A 24,074-nucleotide genomic window follows, 5' to 3' on the forward strand; every position below is an offset into this window, starting at 1 on the left:
TTTTTTGCATCCAGGCTGCTGCCATCTCCCTAGAATTTTTTCTCCTACTTTCTCAATGTCCCTGCTTCATTATTCTTGGCATAGAAAGGGAAGAGGCAAGCGTCAAACGCGAGTTGGGTTGTTTGTTTGTTTTTGTTTTGCCAATTATCTGAAGAGCTAATTCCTGAATGCTCAGTTGTTAATTCGATTAATAGATAATGCAGGCTTGTAAAATTTTCTTGGTCTCTCCTGCTTCTTGTTTTGGAGCAATACTGCCAGGTAAGTAATGAAGACATTGTGCCACAAGAGGGTTACAAGTTCTCCTTGAGGGATTCTACATCATGGCTTCAACTATCACTTTTATGTAAATGCCTCCCCAGGCTACATCTCCCTGCCTGACCACTCTAATTGCCTAAGAAACGCATCTGCTTTCCCCTTCCATTATCCTCTCAAACTCAACATTCAGTATTCATTTAGCAAATACAAGCATGCCAAACACCTATGCAAACCCCTTAGACCTTTAGAACAGTGCTTGGCACGTGGGAATACTAACGAAAGACAATCCTCACTTTCAAGTTTTATAGAGTCTAGTGGAGTGGGGAGAGCGGTAAACAGGGAGCAACGACTGATTTTCTTTTCTTTCTAGTTTTTTCTCTTTTCCAGAATTTCACACAAATGGAAACACTGAGTATGTACTCTTTTTTTGAGTCTGGGTTTTTTTCTCTCAGAATGTTTTCAAAATTCATCCATGGTGTTACATATATGTTTGTTCTCTTTTATTGCTGAGAGAATTTCATTGTTTGGATATACTACAATTTGTTTATCCATTTACTTGTTGATGAACATTTGGGTTGTTTTCAGGTTTTGACTCTTAAGAACATTTGTGTAAAAGTCTTTGGGTAGACATATATTTTATTTTCTCTTGGATATATACCTAGGAATGGAATTGCGTGGTTGAATGATTTGGGTGTCACCTTTATGAAAGTTGGCCAAACTGTTTTCCAAGGTGGTTGTGACATTTTATGTTCCCATCAGCCATGCATGAGAGTTCCAGTTGCTCTTTCTCTCTCCAACACTTGGTTATTATTCTAAATCCTTTGCACTTCCTTATCCTTTGCAAGTGGTATGGATTTTTTTTTTTTTTGCTGCACCGCATGGCTTGAAGGATCTTAGTTTCTGACCAGGAATTGAACCCGGGCCCCCTGCAGTGGAAGCGTAGTCCTAACCACTGGACTGCCAGGGAAGTCCCATGTACGTTGTATGGATTTTTAAAACTTCACTTTCCAATTATTTATTACCAGTATATAGAAATACAGTTGATTCTTGTACTTTGACTTTATTAACTCAGTTATTGGTTCTAGTAGCTTTCCTGTAGATCCCACAGGCATTTCTATGTATATGATCATGTTATCTGTAGAAAAAAAGATTTGTATCTTCTTTTTAAACTGTGCGTTTTCTTTTTGCCTTTACTGCACTAATTAGAATCTTTAGCACAATGTTGAATAGGAATATTGAAGAATGGATACCCTTGCCTTTTCCCTGATTTTATGGATAAAGCTTTCAGCCCTTGAACATTACCTGTGATGTTATAGGTATATACTTCACGGCTGCCATTCATCAGATTGAGAAAATAAATTCTCTCCTATTCTTAGTTTACTAAGGTTTTTTTTTTTTATCATGAACGGATATTGATTTTTGTCAAATGTTCTTTCTAAGTCTAATGAGATGATCATATGATCTGTACCCTTTATTCTCTCTTAATGTGGTGAATTACACTGATTGATTTTTTAAGGTAAAGCTAACCTTGCATTGTTGAGCTAAACTATACTTGGACGTGATGTATTATTCTTGTAATATATTGCAGAATAGGTTTGCTAAAGATATTTGCATCTATGTTCAACAAGGGATGTTGGTTTGTAATTTCTTTTCTTATAATGTTTTTGGCCAGTTTTGGTAATAGAGTGATCCTGAATTCATAACATGAAATGCAAAGTGTTCCCTAGTCCATTTATCTTGAGAGCGCTGTGTAATATTGGCGTATTTTCTTGTGTTTGATAGAATTTCTAAGTGAAGTCATCTGGGCCTATCATTTTCTTTGCGAAAGAATTATAATTCGATTTCTTTAATAGCTATAGAGGTATTCAGATTTTCTGTTTCTTCTTTTGTCCGTTTTGATAGCTTGTCTCTTTTCAGTTCTAGAACTTCCGTCTGATTCTTTTTTTATAGCTTCTCTTTCCCTGCTGAGATTCCCCAACTCTTCATTCAGTACTGCTATAGTTTCCTCCTCGAACATATTTATAATAGCTCCTTTAAAGTTTTTGCCTGGTAATCACAACTTCTGGTTATCATGGGGTTGGTTTCTTTTGATTCCTTTTTGTCTTTATTATGAGTCACACTTTCCAGTTTCTCCACATGACAACTAATTTTTAATTTTGCACTGGATATTTTGGATGATAAATTGTTATCTTCTTCCAAAGCATGATGGATTTTGTTCTAATGGCCAGTTAACTTGGCTGGACCCAAACTCCTGTTTCCACTGTGATGGATAGCAGCTAAGCTAAGGCTTCCAACTGCTGGGCCCCTTGAGGTCTCTCCACAAAACATATGTGTGTTTCAGTGATTAGTCAAGGATTTGGGTGGAGTTTGAAGCAGATTTTGGTCCCCCTCCCCGGTGGTTTCTCCTTTGCCATGACTTGCCCCATCACTTTTCATTCTGATAGCCCTTAATTTTCACCTTTGACTCCTCAAGCTAGTAAGACTGCAGCTTTCTGCTTGACTTCTACTGCCCGTCACAGCATGGAATGGGGAGTGTACTCAGGTGGAAAGGCGCATAGAGGACATCTCACCTACTGCAGTTCAACTCTTTCAAGGTTGACTTCATGGTCCTACCTTCTTTTGATGCTCCCCAGTCTCTCCAAAGTTTTCTGGTATATTTTTCCCCAGAATGTATACGTGTAATCCATGGGAGGATTAATCTGATACAAGCTTCTTTGCTACTAACAGAGTAGGAACTGCTCTACTTGTTTTCATGAAGAAATTTGGGGAGATTAAAAAAAAATCGACACCATTCACCACTATCATCTTTCCAGAATTCCCATAGAGGAATACTTTTGACTGACCAAACTTTATATTCACATGCTCTTGACATATCTCTCTTCTCTCACGTAAGTCTAATGGTTTTATGTGTGTATCCAATTAAGCTTTTTAAGAATAAGAAATAAATACTGGCAGATTAGCCAGCCAAGTAATACATTTAAAAAAGAATTTAAGACCAGAATAAGATTAAAAAAATGTTTGACTGTGACCTCAAATGTCTCACATGGTATGGTCCTACACATCACTCCAATCTCATGTCTTATCATTCTCTGCCTAGTTCATTATCTCCAGCTACACCTAGCCTTCTTGCTATTCCTCAAATACCAAAGCACATGCTGTCCCTATCATCTGGAACGCTCTTCCCTGTGATCATTACATGGTTGCTCTTTCTGATCATTCATGTCTCTGATCATATATCATATCTTCAGAGAGGCCTTTTTATTTATTTATTTTGTGGTACGCGGGCCTCTCACCATTGTGGCCTCTCCCGTTGCGGAGCACAGGCTCCGGACGCGCAGGCGCAGCGGCCATGACTCACGGGCCCAGCCGCTCCGCGGCATGTGGGATCTTCCCAGATCAGGGCACGAACCCACGTCCCCTGCGTTGGCAGGTGGACTCCCAACCACTGCGCCACCAGGGAAGCCCCAGAGAGGCCTTTTCTGATTACCCTCCCTAAAAGAGCACACACTCTCCCCCCACCCCAATTATGCTCTAACATCTTACTCTGCTTATTTTGTTCAAAGGACTAATCACTATCTGAGATTATTCATTCATTTCCTTATTTTTTGTCTGGCTCCCCACTAAAAGGTAAGCACCAAGAGGGCAGAATCTTTGTCTGTCTTGTTCACCAATGTATCCTTAGTGCCTAGGACAGTTGTCTGGCACAGAGTATGTTTAATAAGTATCTATTAAATAAATAAATGAAGAATAATATGGGAGACCCCCCCACCACTAAACTCATCTGGTAACAAAAGAAATTCAGAAAAACAAAAATATGTATGCAAAAAGTAAACAGTAATGTATAAACTATAAGTTCCCTATATTCAATTTAAAATAAAGCCACAGCTTTGGCACAGCAAAGGAAACTATCAACAAAACTAAAAGGCTGCCTACTTAATGGGAGAAGAGATTGGCAAATGATATCTCTGATATGGGGTTAATATCTAAAATATAAAAATAACTCATATAACTCAGCAACATCAAAAAACAAACAACCTGATTGAAAAATGGGCCAAGGATCTGAACATTTTTCCAAAGACATACAGATGACCAATAGGCACATGAAAAGATGCTCAACATCACTAATCAACAGGGAAATGCAAATCAAAACTACAATGAGATATCACCTCACACCTGTCATCATGGCTATTACCAAAAAGACAACAAATAACAAATATTGGTGAGGATGTGGAGAAAAGGGAACCTTCATGCACTGTTGATGGGAATGTAAATTGGTGCAGCCACTGTGGAGAACAATATGGAGATTCCTCAAAAAATTAAAAATAGAACTACCATATGATCCAGCAATTCTACTCTTGGCTATTTATCTGAAGAAAACAAAAACACTAATTAAAAAAGATATATGCACGCCTATATTCATTGCAGCATTATCCATTAATAGATGAATGAAGAAAATGTGGTACACACACACATACACACACAATGGATATGCTTGGCCATAAAAAAGAATGAAATCTTGCCATTTTCAGCAACATGGATAGACCTAGGGGGTATTATGCTAAGTGCAATAAATTAAACAGAGAAAGACAAATACTGTATGACTTCACTTATATGTGGAATCTAAAAATAAAACAAATGAACAAACATAACAAAACAGAAACAGAATTATAGATACAGAGAACAAACAGGTGGTTGCCAGAGGGGAGAATGTGGTGGGGGAAGGAGAGAACTGGGTGAGGGAGATTAAGAGGAACAAACTCCCAGTTGCAAAATAAGTCAAGGGTATGAAATGTATGGTGTGGGGAATACAGTCAATAATTACGTAATATCTTTGGTTTGGTGACAGATGGTAACTAGACTTATCCTGGTGATCATTTTGAAATATAGCGAAGTATGGAATCACTATGTTGAGTAACAGGAACTAACATAATGTTGGAGGTCAATTATACTTCAAAAACAAACAAAAAACACAGAAGAAGAGACCAGATTTGTGGTTATTGGAGGAGCCTGGCTAGGGTAGGGGGAATTGGATGCAGGTGGTCAAAAGGTACAAACTTTCACTTACCAGATAAATAAGTACTAGGGATACAGTGTACAACATGATAAATATAATTAGCACTGCTGTATGTTATACATGAAAGTTGTTAAGAGAGTAAATCCTAAGAGTTCTCATCACAAGGAAAAAATTTTTTTCTATTTCTTTAATTTTATATCTATATGAGCTGATGGATAATCTCTAAACTTACTGTGGTAAACATTTCATGATATATATGTCAAACATTATGCTTTACACCTTAAACTTATACAGTGCTATATGCCAATTATATCTCAATAAAACTGGAAAAAAAGCATTGACATGTTAAAAAAAATAGATAAAATAAAATAAAATAAAGCCAGTATTTCATTTTACTTTAGGGCAGTGAAACATTACACAATTCATTATAAAATCATCTGAATCAACCAACCAAATCTAAATTTTCAATTGATAGGAAAAATAAAATTAACTTATTAGTAAAAAAGGAACACAAAGTGCTGTTATGGCTGTCAAAGTTGTTTAACATATAGAAGTGAAGTAAACCCATGGCAGTGAAATTTGGGGATGAATGGGCATATAACATTCATTATGATTTGGATTAAGGAGATACACTGTTTCAGAGCTCAAGGGAAAACAGTTACCCCCCCACCCCGCTCCGATAACATTTAGTTCCAGAAGATTTATATGCTTAATTTTAAAACATAACATTCTCTTAAAACATCAAATAGTTATCTTAAATTCAAGCCAAACCAGCAATAATAATAATAATGCTATGTGTTTACGTAATCATTGTTCAGGCTTACAACTTCTATTAATATTTTATTTTATTGCTTTTTTAATTAAAATTATACTGTTCAAATTAAGTCAGACATGAAATTAGCTTTGGAAGAAAATCACTTTGGTGTATTATTTAAACCTTTGAGGAGAAAATCCATGTAAGTTCTTCCAATCATGCAGAACTAACAGGACATGTGAGATGTAAAATGGACATTTATTTTTATTATTTCCAATACAAGATCAGAGTTATAATAAGTTTCTCAGAAACTATTGTAATAAATTACTTCATGGTACAAAACTGCCATAGAAATTTTCCTGGTGAATGGCAGATGGGGCAGCTAAGTTTCACATGCTTATTTCCCAAAGTGGTATTGGTAGCGGAAAACCTAATTTCTAAAATGGGGATATGTTAGAAATGTAATACTTCTTTTTGCATGATGTTAATAACGTCTATCTAAATTAATCAAACTAATTAATTTGATGTAACAGGAACTGATGCAAACGGATTTCATTATAAAGGTAATCTAAGGATATGAAATTCTATCTCTATTTAAATTGATTCCCTTTGAAATTTTTCTGTAAATGACATAGCTTCACCAGAAATGCTCACAGGGACTGATTCATAGATGTAATAGTATTACAACTGGACAGACTAAAAAATAATAGAAATAATAGAAAATAATAATCAAGGATAAATGTCCTGGCTCTACCCTCAAATCATTTAGTTGTATCAGACCTAGCTGTGCTCAGTTATGCTCTTCACCTTCAAGTTATTTAGAACAGTGACATTCTAACTCGTGAGTGTCAAGTAAGTCCCATATGAGCGTTGCTTCTGAACTAAGCTTAAATAGTCAATGCTTAATCTTGATCTGGCAATGCTGCTACTGTGGTTTTCTTTTATGACTTGATTTGCACCAAAAGTATAAAAAGAAAAAAGAAAAATAGGTGAAAGTGGGGGGTGGGGAGGTGTGGGCGGGACTACCTTTATTATCTTGACAGACAGGCAAATTTTTCCCTTAGAGCTAAACAAATTCTGCATACTCAACTGTCAAGTTATCTTGAGGTGAAAGATTTACAAGAGCAAAGAGATAATTATGTGAGCAAAGATTTGAAAACCTAGAGCACATCAAATCATTTGATGTTGCGCTAACAGGTCTCTTCTTTTACCTGTACAGCTATGTAAGACAAATCACTCTGTTCACTCTTGATATTCCAGTCCTCATCTGTTTCTGAGTCACTGGAGTAAGAGTCAAAGAGAGAGGACGTTCTAGACCACAATTCATCAGTCTGAGTAGTTGCATTACATAGTCGTGTTCCAAACACTTTCACTTTGGCCTGAATACCTGAAGGAGAATAAACACAATTACCTATGAGTTAGAATTTGCTTTTCATACACAAAAGTCCAATTCAATTGATCAATCAACTGAAAAGTCAAAACTTACCCACACTGTAGTGAGGGGGTCTCTTCAGAGATATTTGTGTACTTTTGTGCACTGGGCCTTCCTCACAGTGAGTAGGTACTGAAGTGACATCATTAGATAGATTATCAGCATGGACTTGTGTTTGTATAACTTGATTTTCATGTGCAATCTAAAAATATAAATCAGAGGAGAATTATACTGAAGGTAAGGCCTTCTTTATATGGTTTTATCCCCTAAAAGTTATAAACAGTGAAAGAGTATAGATAATACTTTTCAAGGTCGCATATTAGGAAGGCTGGAATTTGAACCCAGGCAAGCTGGCTCCATAGTCCAAGTAGTTAAGAAGTCTGCCATACTGTCCTTTACTATTTCTAAGTCTATTTCTAAGCATTGTGGTCAAGCAGAGATCTATATGCTATTAAGCTATTTGCTGACAACCCATTGAATTTTCCCTAAATCAACAGCTGGAAGAGATAATACTACTAGTATGAAATGATTATAATAGTATTAAGTATATCATAGCAAAGCAGTAGCATCGTTCTAGAAAACCTAATCATCAGTCCTTTATACATGACAGAGAAATAATTTAAGATAATATGCTTTAATGTTTTTATGCTTTCCTGAGAGAAGTTACAACGTGAAATGGAAATTTTGATTTATGGGAGAAGTAAGAGGTAGAAAGGAGGAGAATTTGGATATTCAGAAGGTAATGTAAGACTGAGTACCTGGAAATTATGTGGAAGAGGCTAAGAAAAGATATCTGGAAAATGTAAGAGGGTGTGTGGGAAGAAAAAATAAGTGATAGAGAAATGAAAAAAAGTACTTTGTAATTTTACCTAGACCACTGAAAAAAAATTTTAGCAAGCATCCTTGGTTGCTGTAACACAGGCTATGAATGCCCAAGTTAAAGAAACTTTATGAAGAAACTTTTGTGAAGAGTCCCTTTGTAACATGAAGAATTACACCTAACATTTTTGAGGATTTAAATAAAAATTGAAGTCTTTATCTTTGTGTTTATAGTTATGATTAATTTTGACAGCTAATCTACTTCTACTTTTAAGCCAAGCATTATAAAGGTCTAGAATAGGTATATATTTCTTTACAAAACAGATGTACTCCTGATAAAATGGAGTTTTAGGAATTTATTCAGCCTTTAAAAAATAACTTTTGTTCCTTTTATAACAGTAATACATTGTATCACTGAGGAAAATTTGCACCATACAGAGAAGCAAAAGGAAAAAAAAATAAGCCGTAATCCCATCATTCATAGCTAACAACTTCATATTTTGGTATCATTTTTGTCTTTTTCTATGTATTTTTAAAAATTGGGAACATATGTTTTATAATCTTGTTTTCCTCTTTAATACATCATGTTTCTATGTTATTAAATATTCTAGATATAATTTTTATGGCTGCATACAATCTATTGTACAGATATACTGTAATTTATTAAAACAATCCATAATATTAGAAATCTTTGAACAAAAATTTTTGTGTACATACACGATTACTTCTTCATATTAAAAATTTAACAAACAGAATTTCCAGATATGTATTAATCAACTAGAACCTGAAGCAAAAGAAAATTTTTAGAATGAGGCAGAGAAAGACCAAAGGATGAAGGCTATAGAAAAGGTCATAAGAGGTATAGCAGAAAAGACTAAAAAGCATAATATATAATATCAGTTGTAGTCCCAAAGGAAAAGAAAGAAAATGGGACAGAAACAATATTTGAACAAATAACATCTGAGAATTTACCAAAATGAATACAAGGCATTAAGACATGGTTTTACAAAAGTACTAAACATATTCACTAAAATAAAAACAAAGGAAACCATATCTTTGCATATTACAGTAAAACTGGAAAACAATGAGAAAAACTTAGGAGCCAGAGGAAAAAAAGATACATTGTCTTCAAAGGGGCAACCGTAAGACACAGTAAGGCTTAAACTCTTAAGGAAACACAAAGATTGAAATAAAAAGGTGTAAAAAAGATCTAATATGCTAACACTAACCTACAGAAAGCTGGTGCTGCTATATTGGTGCTATATAATAACACAGCTTCAAAATATATAACACAAAAATTGTTAGAAGACTAAATATGTAAATTAAAAACTAAGGTGGAAGATTTTTAACACACCTCTCTCAGTAACTAATAGGCAGGCAAAGATTCCATAGGGATATAAGAAATTTAAACAACATGATTAATAGACATATATGGAGAATTGTATCCAACTGCAGAACACACATTCACCGCAAGTACACATGGAACATTTATAAAAACTAACCTACGTTAGGCCTAATACAGTTTCAATAAATTTCAAAATAAACCCATATGCTGGGGCTTCCCTGGTGGTGCAGTGGTTGAGAGTCTGCCTGCCGATGCAGGGGACACAGGTTCGTGACCCGGTCCGGGAGGATCCCACATGCCGCGGAGTGGCTGGACCCGTGAGCCATGGCCGCTAAGCCTGCGCGTCTGGAGCCTGTGCTCCGCAACGAGAGAGGCCACAACAGTGAGAGGCCCGCGTACCGCCAAAAAAAAAAAAAAAAAAATCCATATGCTGTATATTCTCTGGCCACAGTGTAACTGACCTAGAAGTCTATAACAAAAATATAACTACAAAATACCTGCATCTTTGGAAATTTTTAAATACACTTCTAAGTAACCCATGATAAAATTACAGTGGAAATTAGAAGATATTTTACACTAAATAATAATAAAAATATTCAAAATCTAAAACTTGTGGGATTCAGTTAATGTCACACTTAGAAGGGCATTTATAGTCTTAAATGTACATAATAGTATAGAAAAAATTAATTAGTCTTAATTTAGACTGCAATTTTAACACCATTCAAAAAATTATTTCACAAGATATTTCTAACGTATCTTCATTTCAGGAGTGTTCCCTCAAACAATAAACTCTACTGAATTCTACATTTGGGAAATAAGTATGTCAAACTTAGCTGTCCCATCTGCCATTCACTATGAAAATTCTGGAAATCAATGATCCAATTTGATACTCAAGAAGTTAAAGAAAGAATGGTAAATAAAAATTGAAAAAGAAGAGAGTTGAGAGAGTGAACTGTAATGTAAACGACGATGGACTTTGAGTTATAACGATGTGTCAGTGTAGGCTCATCAGTTGTAACAAATGTACCACTCTGGTGGGGGATGTTGATAATGGAGAAGGCTATGCATGTGTGGGCGCAGGGGGTAATTGGGTAATCCATCTTCCCCTCAATTTTGCTGTGAACCTAAAACTTTTCTAAAAAAATAAAGCCTTAAAAAATTAAAGAAAAATACTGGAAATCTTTTAATATGCAGCTCAATGTTCATAGCAGCATTATTTAAAATAGCTAAGACATGGAAGCAACCTAAGGGTCCATCAACAGAAGGACGGATAAGGAAGATGTGGCATATAAATTACTCAGCCATAAAAAAGAATAAAATCTTGCCATTTGAAACAACATGAATGACCCTGAGGGTATTATTCTTAGGGAAATAAGTCAGACAGAGAAAGACAAATACTGTATATTTTCATTTATATGTGGAGCCTAAAAATAAAACAAATGAAGGAATATAACAAAACTGAAACAGACTCACAGATACAGAGAGCAGACCAGCAGTTACCAGTGGGGAGAGAGGTGGAGGGAGGGGCAAAATAGGGAAAGGGGATTAAGAGGTACAAACTATTGGGAATAACATAAATAAGATAAAGAGGGCAGACAGCAGAAGCAAGAAGAACTACAATCCTGCAGCCTGTGGAACAAAAATCACATTCACAGAAAGATAGACAAGATGAAAAGGCAGAGGGCTATGTACCAGATGAAAGAACAAGATAAAACTCCAGAAAAACAACTAAATGAAGTGGAGACAGGCAACCTTCCAGAAAAAGAATTCAGAATAATGATAGTAAAGATGATCCAGGACCTTAGAAAAAGAATGGAGGCAAAGATCGAGAAGGTGCAAGAAATGTTTAACAAAGATCTGGAAGAATTAAAGAAGAAACAAACAGAGATGAACAACACAATAACTGAAATGAAAAATACACTAGAAGGAATCAATAGCAGAATAACTGAGGCAGAAGAACAGATAAGTGACCTGGAAGACAGCATGGTGGAATTCACTGCTGTGGAACAGAATAAAGAAAAAAGAATGAAAAGAAATGAAGACAGCCTAAGAGACCTCTGGGACAACATTAAATGCAACAACATTCTCATTATAGGGGTCCCAGAAGGAGAAGAGAGAGAGAATGGACCCGAGAAAATATCTGAAGAGATCATAGTCGAAAACTTCCCTAACACGGGAAAGGAAATAGCCACCCAAGTCCAGGAAGCACAGCGAGTCCCATACAGGATAAACCCAAGGAGAAACATGCTGAGACACATAGTAATCAAATTGGCAAAAATTAAAGACAAAGAAAAGTTATTGAAAACAGAAAGGTAAAAATGACAACATACAAGGGAACTCCCATACGGTGAACAGTTGATTTCTCAGCAGAAACTCTACGAGCCAGAAGGGAGTGGCATGACATATTTAAAGTGATGAAAGGGAAGAACCTACAACCAAGATTACTCTACCTGGCAAGGATCTCAGTCAGATTCGATGGAGAAATCAAAAGCTTTACAGACAAGCAAAAGCTAAGAGATTTCAGCACCACCAAACCAGCTCTACAACAAATGCTAAAGGAACTTCTCTAAGTGGGAAACACAAGAGAAGAAAAGGACCTACAAAAACAAACCCAAGGGCTTCCCTGGTGGTGCAGTGGTTGAGAGTCCGCCTGCCGATGTAGGGGACGCAGGTTTGTGCCCTGTTCCGGGAAGATCTCACACGCTGTGGAGCGGCTGGGCCCGTAAGCCATGGCCGCTGGGCCTGCACGTCCGGAGCCTGTGCTCTGCAATGGGAGAGGCCATGGCAGTGAGAGGCTTGCATACCGCAAAAAAAAAACCCCAAAACAATTAAGAAAATGTTAATAAGAACATACATATCGATAATTACCTTAAACGTGAATGGATTAAATGCTCCAACCAAAAGACACAGGCTCACTGAATGGATACAAAAACAAGACCCATATATATGCTGTCTACAAGAGACCCACTTCAGACCTAGGGACACATACAGACTGAAAGTGAGGGGATGGAAGAAGATATTCCATGCAAATGGAAATCAAAAGAAAGCTGGAGTAGCAATACTCATATCAGATAAAATAGACTTTAAAATAAAAAGTGTTACAAGAGACAAGGAAGGACACTACATAATGATCAAGGGATCAATCCAAGAAGAAGATATAACAATTATAAATATATATGCACCCAACACAGGAGCACCTCAATACATAAGGCAACTGCTAACAGCTATAAAAGAGGAAATCGACAGCAACACAATAATAGTGGGGGACTTTAACACCTCACTTACACCAATGGACAGATCATCCAAACAGAAAATTAATAAGGAAAAACAAGCGTTAAATGACACAATAGACCAGATAGATTTAATTGATATTTATAGGACATTCCATCCAAAAACAGCAGATTACACTTTCGCCTCAAGTGCGCATGGAACGTTCTCCAGGACAGATCACAACTTGGGTCACAAATCAAGCCTCAGTAAATTTAAGAAAATTAAAATCATATCAAGCATCTTTTCTGACCACAACGCTATGGGATTAGAAATCAATTACAGGGGAAAAAACGTAAAAAACACAAACACATGGAGGCTAAACAATACGTTACTAAATAAACAAGAGATCACTGAAGAAATCAAAGAGAAATCAAAAAATACCTAGAGACAAATGACAATGAAAACACAATGTTCCAAAACCTATGGGATGCGGCAAAAGCAGTTCGAAGAGGCAAGTTCATAGCTATATGAGCCTACCTCAAGAAATAAGAAAAATCTCAAATAAACAATCTAACCTTACACCTGAAGGAACTAGAGAAAGAAGAACAAACAAAACCCAAAGTTAGCAGAAGGAAAGAAATCATAAAGATCAGAGAAGAAATAAATGAAATAGAAACAAAGAAAACAATAGCAAAGATCAATAAAACTACAAGCTGGTTCTTTGAGAAGAAAAACAAAATTGGTAAACCATTAGCCAGATTCATCAAGAACAAGAGGGAGAGGACTCAAATCCATAAAATTAGAAATGAAAAAGGAGAAGTTACAACAGACACTGCAGAAATACAAAGCATCCTAAGAGACTACTACAAGTAACTCTATGCCAATAAAATGGACAACCTGGAAGAAATGGACAAATTCTTAGAAAGCTATAAGCTTCGAAGACTGAACCGGGAAGAAATAGAAAATATGAACAGATGAATCACAAGTAGTAAAATTGAAACTGTGATTAAAAATCTTCCAACAAACAAAGTCCAGTCAGGATGAACTAGAATGGGAACAGAGACACTGAGGCTATGCTGCTGGACTACAGAGGCTGAGATCATGAAGACTTATGAGGAGGACAATGAAATAAAGAGCAAGGGGCCAATATGAAAATAACTCTGAAAGAACAACCCAGAGGATTACACACGATAATCAGTTTTAAAAGTTCAACTGCTTTTAATTTTTTTAGTAAACATAACCATATCAATAAATTAGCAACATTGGGCTTCCCTGGTGGTGCAGTGGTTAAGAATCTGCCTGCCAATGCTGGGAACATGGGTTCAAGCCCTGGTCCAGGAAGATCCCACATGCTGCAGAGCAACTAAGCCCATGCACCACAACTACTGAGCCTGTGCTCTAGAGCCTGTGAACCACAACTACTGAGCCCACGTGCCACAACTACTGAAGCCCGCGTGCCTAGAGCCTGTGCTCCACAACAAGAGAAGCCACCACAATAAGAAGCCTGCACACAGCAACGAAGAGGAGCCCCCGCTCGCCGCAACTAGAAAAAGCCCGCGTGCAGCAATGAAGACCCAACACAGCCAAAATAAATAAATAAATAAATGTATTTAAAAAAACAAAAAAACAAAAAAAACAAAGTCCAGGACCAGATGGCTTCAAAGGTAAATTCTACCAAACACTTAGAGAAGAGTTAACACCCATCCTTCTCAAACGCTTCCAAAAAATTGCAGAGGAAGGAACACTCCCAAACTCATTCTATGAGGCCACCATCACCCTGATACCAAAACCAGACAAAGATACTACAAAAAAAGAAAATTACAGACCAATATCACTGATGAAGATAGATGCAAAAATCCTCAACAAAATACTAGCAAACAGAATCCAACAACACATTAAAAGGATCATACACCATGATCAAGTGGGATTTATCCCAGAGATGCAAGGATTCTTCAATATATGTAATTCAATCAATGTGATATACTATATTAACAAATTGAAGAAGAAAAACCATATGATCAACTCAATAGAAGCAGAAAAAGCTTTTGACAAAATTCAACACTCATTTATGATAAAAACTCTCCAGAAAGTGGGCATAGAGGAAACCTACCTCAACGTAATAAAGGCCATATACGACAAACCCACAGCAAACATCATTCTCAATGGTGAAAACCTGAAAGCATTTTCTCTAAACTCAGGAACAAGACAAGGATGTCCATTTTCACCACTATTATTCAACATAGTTTTGGAAGTCCTAGCCACGGCAATCAGAGAAGAGAAAGAAATAAAAGGAATACAAATTGGAAAAGAAGAAGTAAAACTGTCACTGTTTGCAGATGACATGACACTATACATAGAGAATCCTAAAGATGCCACCAGAAAACTACTAGAGCTAATCAATGAATTTGGTAAAGTTGCAGGATACAGAATTAATGCACAGAAATCTCTTACATTCCTATACACTAATGATGAAAAATCTGAAAGAGAAATGAAGGAAACACTCCCATTTACCATTGCAACAAAAAGAATAAAATACCTAGGAATAAACCTACCCAGGGAGACAAAAGACCTGTATGCAGAAAACTATAGACCCTGATGAAAGAAATTAAAGATGATACCAACAGATGGAGAGATATACCATGTTCTTGGATTGGAAGAATCAATACTGTGAAAATGACTATACTACCCAAAGCAATCTACAGATTCAATGCAATCCCTATCAAATTACCAATGGCATTTTTTACAGAACTAGAACGAAAAATCTTAAAATTTGTATGGAGACACAAAAGACCCCAAATAGCCAAAGCAGTCTTGAGGGAAAGAAACTGAGCTGGAGGAATCAGACTCCCTGACTTCAGACTATTCTACAAAGCTACAGTAATGAAGACAATATGGTACTGGCACAAATACAGAAATATAGATGAGTGGAACAGGATAGACAGCCCAGAGATAAACCCATGCACCTATGGTCAACTAATCTATGACAGAGGAGGCAAGGATATACAATGGAGAAAAGACATTCTCTTCAGTAAGTGGTGCTGGGAAAACTGGACAGGTACATGTAAAAGAATGAAATTAGAACAATCCCTAACACCATACACAAAAATAAACTCCAAATGGATTAAAGACCTAAATGTAAGACTGGACACTATAAAACTCTTAGAGGAAAACATGGGATGAACACTCTTTGACATAAATCACAGCAAGATCTTTTTTGATCCACCTCCTAGAGTAATAGAAATAAAAACAAAAATAAACAAATGGGACCTAATAAAACTTTTGCTTCTGCACAGCAAAGCAAACTATAAACAAGACGAAAAGACAACCCTCAGAATGGGAGAAAATATTTGCAAATGAATCACGGATAAAGAATTAATCTCAAAAATATATAAACAGCTCATGCAGCTCAGTATTAAAAAAACAAACAATCCAATCAAAAAATGGGCAGAAGGTCTAAATAGACATTTCTCCAAAGAAGACCTACAGATGGCCAAGAGGCACACGAAAAGCTGCTCAATGTCACTAATTATTAGAGAAATGCAAATCAAAACTGCAATGAGGTATCACCTCACACCAGTTAGCATGGGCATCATCAGAAAATCTACAAACAATAAATGCTGGAGAGGGTGTGGGGAAAATGGAACCCTCTTGTACTGTTGGTGGGAATGTAAATTGATACAGCCACTATGGAGAACAGTATGGAGGTTCCTTAAAAAACTAAAAATAGAATTAACATATGACCCAGCAATCCCACTACTGGGCATAAACCCAGAGAAAACTATAATTCAAAAAGATATATGCATACCAATGTTCACTGCAGCACTATTTACAATAGCCAGGTCACGGAAACAACCTAAATGCCCATCAAATGGATAAAGAAGATGTGGTACATATATACAATGGAATATTAGTCAGCCATAAAAAGGAACGAAATTGGGTCATTTGTAGAGACGTGGATGGATCTAGAGACTGTCATACAGAGTGAAGTAAGTCAGAAAGAGAAAAACAAATATATGTGGATATATATGCATATATGTAGAACAGATAAACCAGCTGGCAGGGCAGAAATAGAGACACAGATGTAGAAAACAAACGTATGGACACCAAGGGGGAAAGCCGTGGGTGGTGGTGGTGGTGGTGTGATGAATTGGGAGATTGGGATTGACATGTATACACTGATGTGTATAAAATGGATGACTAATAAGAACCTGCTGTAAAAAAAACCAAATAAAATAAAATTCAAAAATTCAAAAATAAATAAGATACAAGGATGTAATGTACAGCACAGGCAATACAGCCAATACTTCATAATAACTTTGTATGGAATCTAATCTATAAAAATATCGACTGTGTTCTACACCTAAAACTAATATAATATTGTAAGTCAATTATACTTCAATTAAAAAGTATACTAGGGGCTTCCCTGGTGGCGCAGTGGTTGAGAGTCCGCCTGCCAATGCAGGGGACATGGGTTCGTGCCCCGGTCCGGGAGGATCCCGCATGCCGCGGAGCGGCTGGGCCCGTGAGCCGTGGCCGCTGAGACTGCGCGTCTGGAGCCTGTGCTCCACAACGGGAGAGGCCACAACAGTGAAAGGCCCGCGTACCACAAAAAAAAAAAAAAAAAAAAAAAAAAATACTAGAAGTCTGTTAAAGAATGTAAGCAGTTGGGCAAAATTTGAAATATTTGGTAATCCAATATTTCGTCTTCACATAAGCAAGTTAGTTATCCTTAAGGTCTCCTTTGTTTGAAATACACCTGAATATGTAAAGATAGCCTAGTGTTTAAGTGAAGTTTTCACATTTTAACAAGTTTATTTAATGTGAAAACATATAGGAAAAGGTCTATGTTAATCATTTTAGCTCAGTAATGTGTAAATCTAGTGTATCAATTAAAAATCAAAGCTGAACAAAATAATTTGAGGGGAAGAAATAATAATAGAAATAAAAATAAAATAATATCAGAGAGAAGATCAAAAGGCAGAGTTCACTCTTTGAAAAGACTAATAAAAATCGATAAAAAGAATGAAAAACAAAAATTACTAACAGATCATAAAGAATTTTAAAAGACATTGTATCATGAACACTTTTGTGTCAATATGTTTAAAAATTTAGATTGAACTGACAAATTTTTCGAAAAATACAACTTATCAAAATGGATATAGAAACAGAAAAACTCTGAATAACCCCATAACTATTAAAGAAATTGAATCCATCATTAAAAAATCTTCTCATAAGGAAAACTCCAGGACTAGGTGTCTTTTTCAGTGAATTACACAAAATATTAATATCAAATTTGTTAGTGGACATATAACGCCAATTTATATAAACTCTTCCAGAGAATGATGAAAGAGGGGACAACTCCAAACTGGTCAGCATAATCTTGAAACCAAAACATGAAAAAGGCATTTCAAGAAAGAACAGGTATAGGGCCTTCCCTGGTGGCACAGTGGTTGAGAGTCCGCCTACCGATGCAGGGGACACGGGTTCGTACCCCGGTCCGGGAGGATCCCACATGCCGCGGAGCGGCTGGGCCCGTGAGCCATGGCCGCTGAGCCTGCGCATCCGGAGCCTGTGCTCCGCAACGGGAGAGGCCACAGCAGTGAGAGGCCCGCGTATCGCAAAAAAAAAAAAAAAAAAAGAAAGAACAGGTATAGACCAATTTTGCCTATGAACACATATGCAAAAATTGTAAATAGACTGTTAACAAATCAAATTAAACAATACCTAAAGGAATAATACACCTTGGGCAAACTGGGTTTGCTTCAGCTATGCAAGTTTGACTCTATATGTCAAAAACAGGCAATAAAGTTCATGACATTAACAGAATATAAGTAAAATATGTGATCATTAATAGGTTCAGAAAAAGCATTTGAAAAAATTCAACATCATTTATGATTTAAATCTGTAGCCAAAACTTGGAATAGAGGGGAACATTTCTTTTTATGGTAAGAGCAGCTACCAAAAGAACTATAGCAAAAATCATATCAAATGGTGAAATATTAATGACTTTTCCTTTGAAAATAGGAATGAGAAAAGGATTCCCCATCACTTCTTCTGTTCCCCCCGCTGTACTGGAGGTTCTAGCTAGTGCAATAGGAAGAATAAGAAACAAAAGCATAAACATCAAAAACTATATGCATATACTTTTTATACATGTAGAAAGTCCAAAAGTATCTGCAAATTACCAGAATTAATAAATGAGTTTAACAAGGTTTCTGGTTACAAGGTCAACAAAAATCAATTTATCCACATACATTTATAGAAAATAAAATTTTAGATAATACTATTTATAATAGCAAAATCAAATAGGAACAAATCTAATGAAATTGTACAAGACCTCTATATAGAATGCCATAATGTTTTTAAGAGAAATGTAAAAACCCAAATAAATGGAGGGATACATTATGTTCATGGATTGGAAGAATCAGTATTGTCAATATGCTCTTTCTCCCTACATTCATTTAAAAATTCAATGCACTCTCAGTCAAAATCCCAACAGATAATTTGTGGAAATTGATTAACCAATCCTAAAATATATATGGAAATTTAAAGAGCCCCAAATAACCAAGACATCCATGAAGATGAACAAGGTAAGAGGAATTAATCAACTGGATATTAATTTTTTTTGGGGGGGGGGCTGTACAATGACCATGTGCTTTATTTCTTCTGCTCTGTGGTTTTTTATTTCAATAGTAACTTCCATATAAAGTAAAACTACTTGATTACCTCAACTTTGGTTTAGATTAAGATCGCATAAAGAATTTTAGCAAGTACATTTAAACTAATACCATAAAACACAATCATTATTGAAAATAAGCATTTGTCAGAAAAATATGCCAACTGGATATTAATTCTTAACAAAAGCTATAGTAAAGTATTGTGATAATGGTGTAAAGATAGGCAAACATAAATGGAACAGAATTTTAAAATGTCGAAACAGACTAATGTGTATATGAAAACTTGATTTATGACAAAGCTGACACTGCAGGACAATGAGGAAATGCTAGCCTTTTCAATAAAAGATGCTGAGTCAATTGGGTATCTATATGAGGAAAAAATGAAACAAACTCCACTTCATACACAAAAATCAATTCTGAATGGGTTGTAGATATGAATGTAAAGACTAAAAACAGTAAGTTTATGGAAAACAGCAAAGTAGCATGCTTTAAGCATTAAGTATACAGAAAAAGATGGTTAGGTTGGCCTACATTGAAATTAAGAACTAAGTACACAGGAAAAAAAAAAAAAAAGAAAAGCTCAAGCTCAGTACATCAAAAGACACTATTAAGAGTGAAGAGGAGAAGGTAGTTAAAGCATATTTAACTGACAAAGGACTTGAAGACAGAATTTATTAAGAACTCTGTATCAACAAGAAAAAGACAATCCAACAGAAAAATCGGAATATCGCCAAAGAGGCTATCCAAATGTTCTATTAACATTTGAAAAGTTGTTCCCTTACTAATGTCATTTATGAAATGAGAAAGCAAAGTAAACCACCATTACACACCCTTCAAAAAACTCAATGTAAAAGACCGACAATCCAAGTGTAGGCAAGAATGTGAAACAACGTAAACTCTGATTATGCTTCTAGTAGTGTAAATTAGTACAACTATTTTAGAAGATTATCTGGTATTATTTACTGAAGTTTAATATAATACCATGTCCCAGAAATTCTAGGTATATATCATCAGAAACCTGTGCACATATGAAAAAGACATGTAGAAGGATGTTTACAGCAGGATTACTTCTAATAGCCCCAAAATGATAACAACCCAAATGTCCAACAACAGAAGAGATAAAAAAATTGTTTGGTATATTCGTACAATAAACTGCTATATAGTAATGCAAACATATTACTGCTATATGCAACAATATGGATGAATCTTACAAATATAATGTTGAACAAAAAGGCCCGATGCAAGAAATGCCTACAGTACAATTCTACTTACATCAAATTCAAAAGAAAGTAAACTTGGTTACCTTGAGGATGGAGGAGGAGCTAGGCTTGAGTTGCTAGTAATGTTCTAATTCTTTGACCTATAGTAGTTACACATGTTCAGTTTCTGATAATTTAATGATTTAAGCACTTTCCTGTATTTTGCTATATTTGAATTAAAGTTTAAAAAATACAGTTGGGTTAGAAAAACAAGGATGCAAAATTAACAGTTACGGAGAGACAATAATTCTAGCTATATGAAGCAAAATATCAGTGTATGGTGCTCATCAGAACCCCCTTTTTTCCTTGGAGGTGGCCCCTAATCTTTCCTCAAGCTCCCTAAAGATAGGCTACATTCATACTTCTATTTCTCTACATATAGCACAAAACACCCAAAACAGTGTTTACAATAGCGCCTCAATAAATATTGTAGAGTGACTGGAAATTTGCTGTTTAGTCAGTTGGTCTTGGAAAGAAAAACAGTGAGTGGGGGAAGGAGTGAAAGGTGGCACAAGTAAACTTTCTTAGAGATGCTAATGGGGTTCTCAATCCAGACCAGCTAAAAATTTATTGCTCTCAAGTCTAAATAAACTTTTTAAACTTTATATAAAGTACTATTATTAAAACCTACACATAGTTTCCTAATAACTCAGCATGTATATTAATGTAATATGGATTGTTAGAAGTGTTGGCTGGATATATTTACTAATTGGAAAACAGAGTTGGTATCTATTCTAGATTTCTCAATAGTTAGCCTTTGTTGTATTATAAGATCTTTGGTTGTTTTATTAGCCTGGCTTTTCTTCTCGCAATTTTTGATTAGATGGTAAAATTATGAGTGAGAAAAATGGTGTAAGGGTGTGTGTGGCACATGTTTAATATTTACCTCTTTTACTACATATTTATATATATCTATATATAGATGTACGTATATGGGCTTGGGTAAAGGTTGGCTAGGCAATGATGGTGGATAGATGGTTCAAGGAAGAGGCAGATGTCTTGACTGGTATACAGCTTGGTGAGAAGGGAAACTGGCAGAGAACTGAAATTCTATTGTACTAAAAAAACTGCTCTCATAGTCACATAATCATTCCACAAATATTTATTGAATTCCTTAAATTTGCAAAATATTGTTCTAGTTGCTGGCAATACAATAGTGAACAAATCAGATAAGATCCCTACTCTCACAAAGCTTACATTCTAATGTGAGGACAAACATTAAGGAAATTATACAATTATGTCATGACAACTGTGATGAGTGCAACTGAAGTATATGTGCTAATGAAGTGTATGAAGAATGAGAATATATAATTAGGGAAGCAAAAGGGAAGGATGTTTGAGCATATTTTTAAAGTAAAAGGACTCAATTGATGATGATGGGAAATGGCAGGGGCATAATTCTGGGGCAGTACATGAAATAATGGACAAAAGGCTTATTGGTAGGAAAGAATATAGTATGTTCAAAAATTGAAAAGATCAGCATGACTGGTACACAGTGAGCAATAAGGAGAGTGGACTGGGATAGTATTGGTGTGGCAGGCAGGGGTAAATAGCATGCAGAGACTTGTAGGTTGTGTTAATAATATTATTCTTCATCCTAACAATTGCAGGGTGTCATTAAAGGGTCTTAAGCATCCACCCCAATGTAGGAAGCAGGTTGGTATGGCAGAAGAGTTTCTGTCTGGCAATTAGACCTAGAGAAAAGGCTCTTGAGGAAATTCACCTCCTGGACTGGCTTTCTTGTGCATAAATATTGAGTCTGAACTAGATGAGAACTTAGGTTTCCTTCAGCTCTAAAATTCAACGAATACCTCTATATATTCAAAGCCAAAATGTCAGTTACAAGTCACCTGACTTCTTGGTGAATTCTTCCTATCTCTAAAACTGAACACATTTTAGATCCAATTAAGAGTCATAATTTAATCTATGTTATGGTGATACGGCTGAAGTTTGACTAACTCAAAGAAGACTGGGAAGTCTTCTTTAAGATGGGAAGTGGGCAAGAAGGCAGTAGTGACCAGATGCAAAATAAGTGTAATTGATGCTTGTGAGTATCGAGGAAGTAGGCAGAAGAGAGCAAGATAGGAAAATTCAGCTCATTGGAACGATTTAATTTAAAGGCAGTCAGTCAAGAGGTAGTTTAGAAGTGGGAAGGGATTGTTTATCAGCAAGCCCCACCTTCATCAGCATCTCGTATCCCCCTTCCCCCGCCATTTTGATAGTATAATTGATAATTCCTCAAGCTTATGTAATACGGTATGCAGAAAGTTTCAAGCACCCCATTCCTTGAGATTTTCTCAAATTAAACACTTTCTATTTAAAAACTCAGGAGCGGAGAGTGAAGGCGACTATAATCTGAAGAACGAGAGAGAGAAACAGAGACAGAAAGAGAGAGTGTGTTTCGGGGAAGAGGAGGTAGAAGAAACTATAATTCCAGAGTGTTAATGCTAAATAGGCTCTTGGAGATCACTGAGTAAACAGAAACCTTCGAGGTGAGGTGACTTTCCCAAGACGACACTAAGTGGAGGAGCCTAGCCACAGACCCAGGGTCCTCCAACGACCCTCGGGGGACTCCTGGGTGGCCCTTTACCTGTGAAGCTTTAGCCCTCTTCCTGGCCCGGAGGAGTGTACAGCAGGCTGGCCCCGGGACAGCCTCGGGCTGCCTGACTGCCTGGGGCTCTCCTCCTTTCTCGGGGCCGCCCGCTCCGTCTCCCTCTTCTTGCCCCTTAGATGCCGGGGAGGACACCCGGTGCAGGGTGGGCACGGCGCCCGCCACGAGCCTCAGGCGCTGGGAGAAGCGCAGGTTCTTCTGGATAACCGAAGAGACGTCAAAACAGGCGGGAGCAAAGTGGTCGGAGCAGATGACCGACCTGTCGTTGCCCTCGTACCAGTCGGCGCGGCGGCCCCGCACGAAGCGGTCCCACAGCAGCCGCACAGCCCGGTCCTTGGGGAAGCGGAACAGCGACTTCCCGGACGTGGTGGTGTTGCCGCAGTGCGCGGCCACGCAGCTGGCAGGCATGGCAGCTGACTCCAGGTTGGGAGATGAAGGCCCTCCGCACGGCCCAGCACTCCCTGAGCACACACCTGCCGCATTCAGCGTACGCCTTGTCTCCTTCCCCCACCTCCGGCCGGCGGAAGTGCCGAACTGCGGCCCCACCTGGGAAAGTACCCGGCTCTCGGAGATCCTCCTCCTCCCTGCAGCTTCCCCTAAGAGCAGGTGGCCACAGGCAGAGGGATACAAATTTCGCGCGAGCCCAGCTGAGGTGAGCCGTAAAGAGGGACGGACCGGAAGTGGTGGTTGTCATAGCT

General features: G+C 36.9%; 1 protein-coding gene across 1 annotated transcript; it reads right to left on the reverse strand.

Annotated features, from left to right (window-relative positions):
- Positions 1 to 5,643: 5,643 nt before the first annotated feature.
- THAP10 (THAP domain containing 10) lies at positions 5,644 to 24,041 on the reverse strand. The gene is made up of 3 exons (XM_067752158.1): positions 23,356 to 24,041; positions 7,510 to 7,657; positions 5,644 to 7,410 (listed from the first exon to the last, which is right to left on the reverse strand). The coding sequence occupies exons 1-3, from the start codon at positions 23,782 to 23,784 to the stop codon at positions 7,214 to 7,216; spliced, it is 774 nt and encodes a 257-aa protein (XP_067608259.1). The 5' UTR covers positions 23,785 to 24,041; the 3' UTR covers positions 5,644 to 7,213.
- Between the last annotated feature and the right edge of the window lie 33 nt (positions 24,042 to 24,074).

This window comes from Pseudorca crassidens, chromosome 1, assembly GCF_039906515.1.
Source record: "Pseudorca crassidens isolate mPseCra1 chromosome 1, mPseCra1.hap1, whole genome shotgun sequence".
NCBI classification, from domain to species: Eukaryota; Metazoa; Chordata; class Mammalia; order Artiodactyla; family Delphinidae; genus Pseudorca; species Pseudorca crassidens.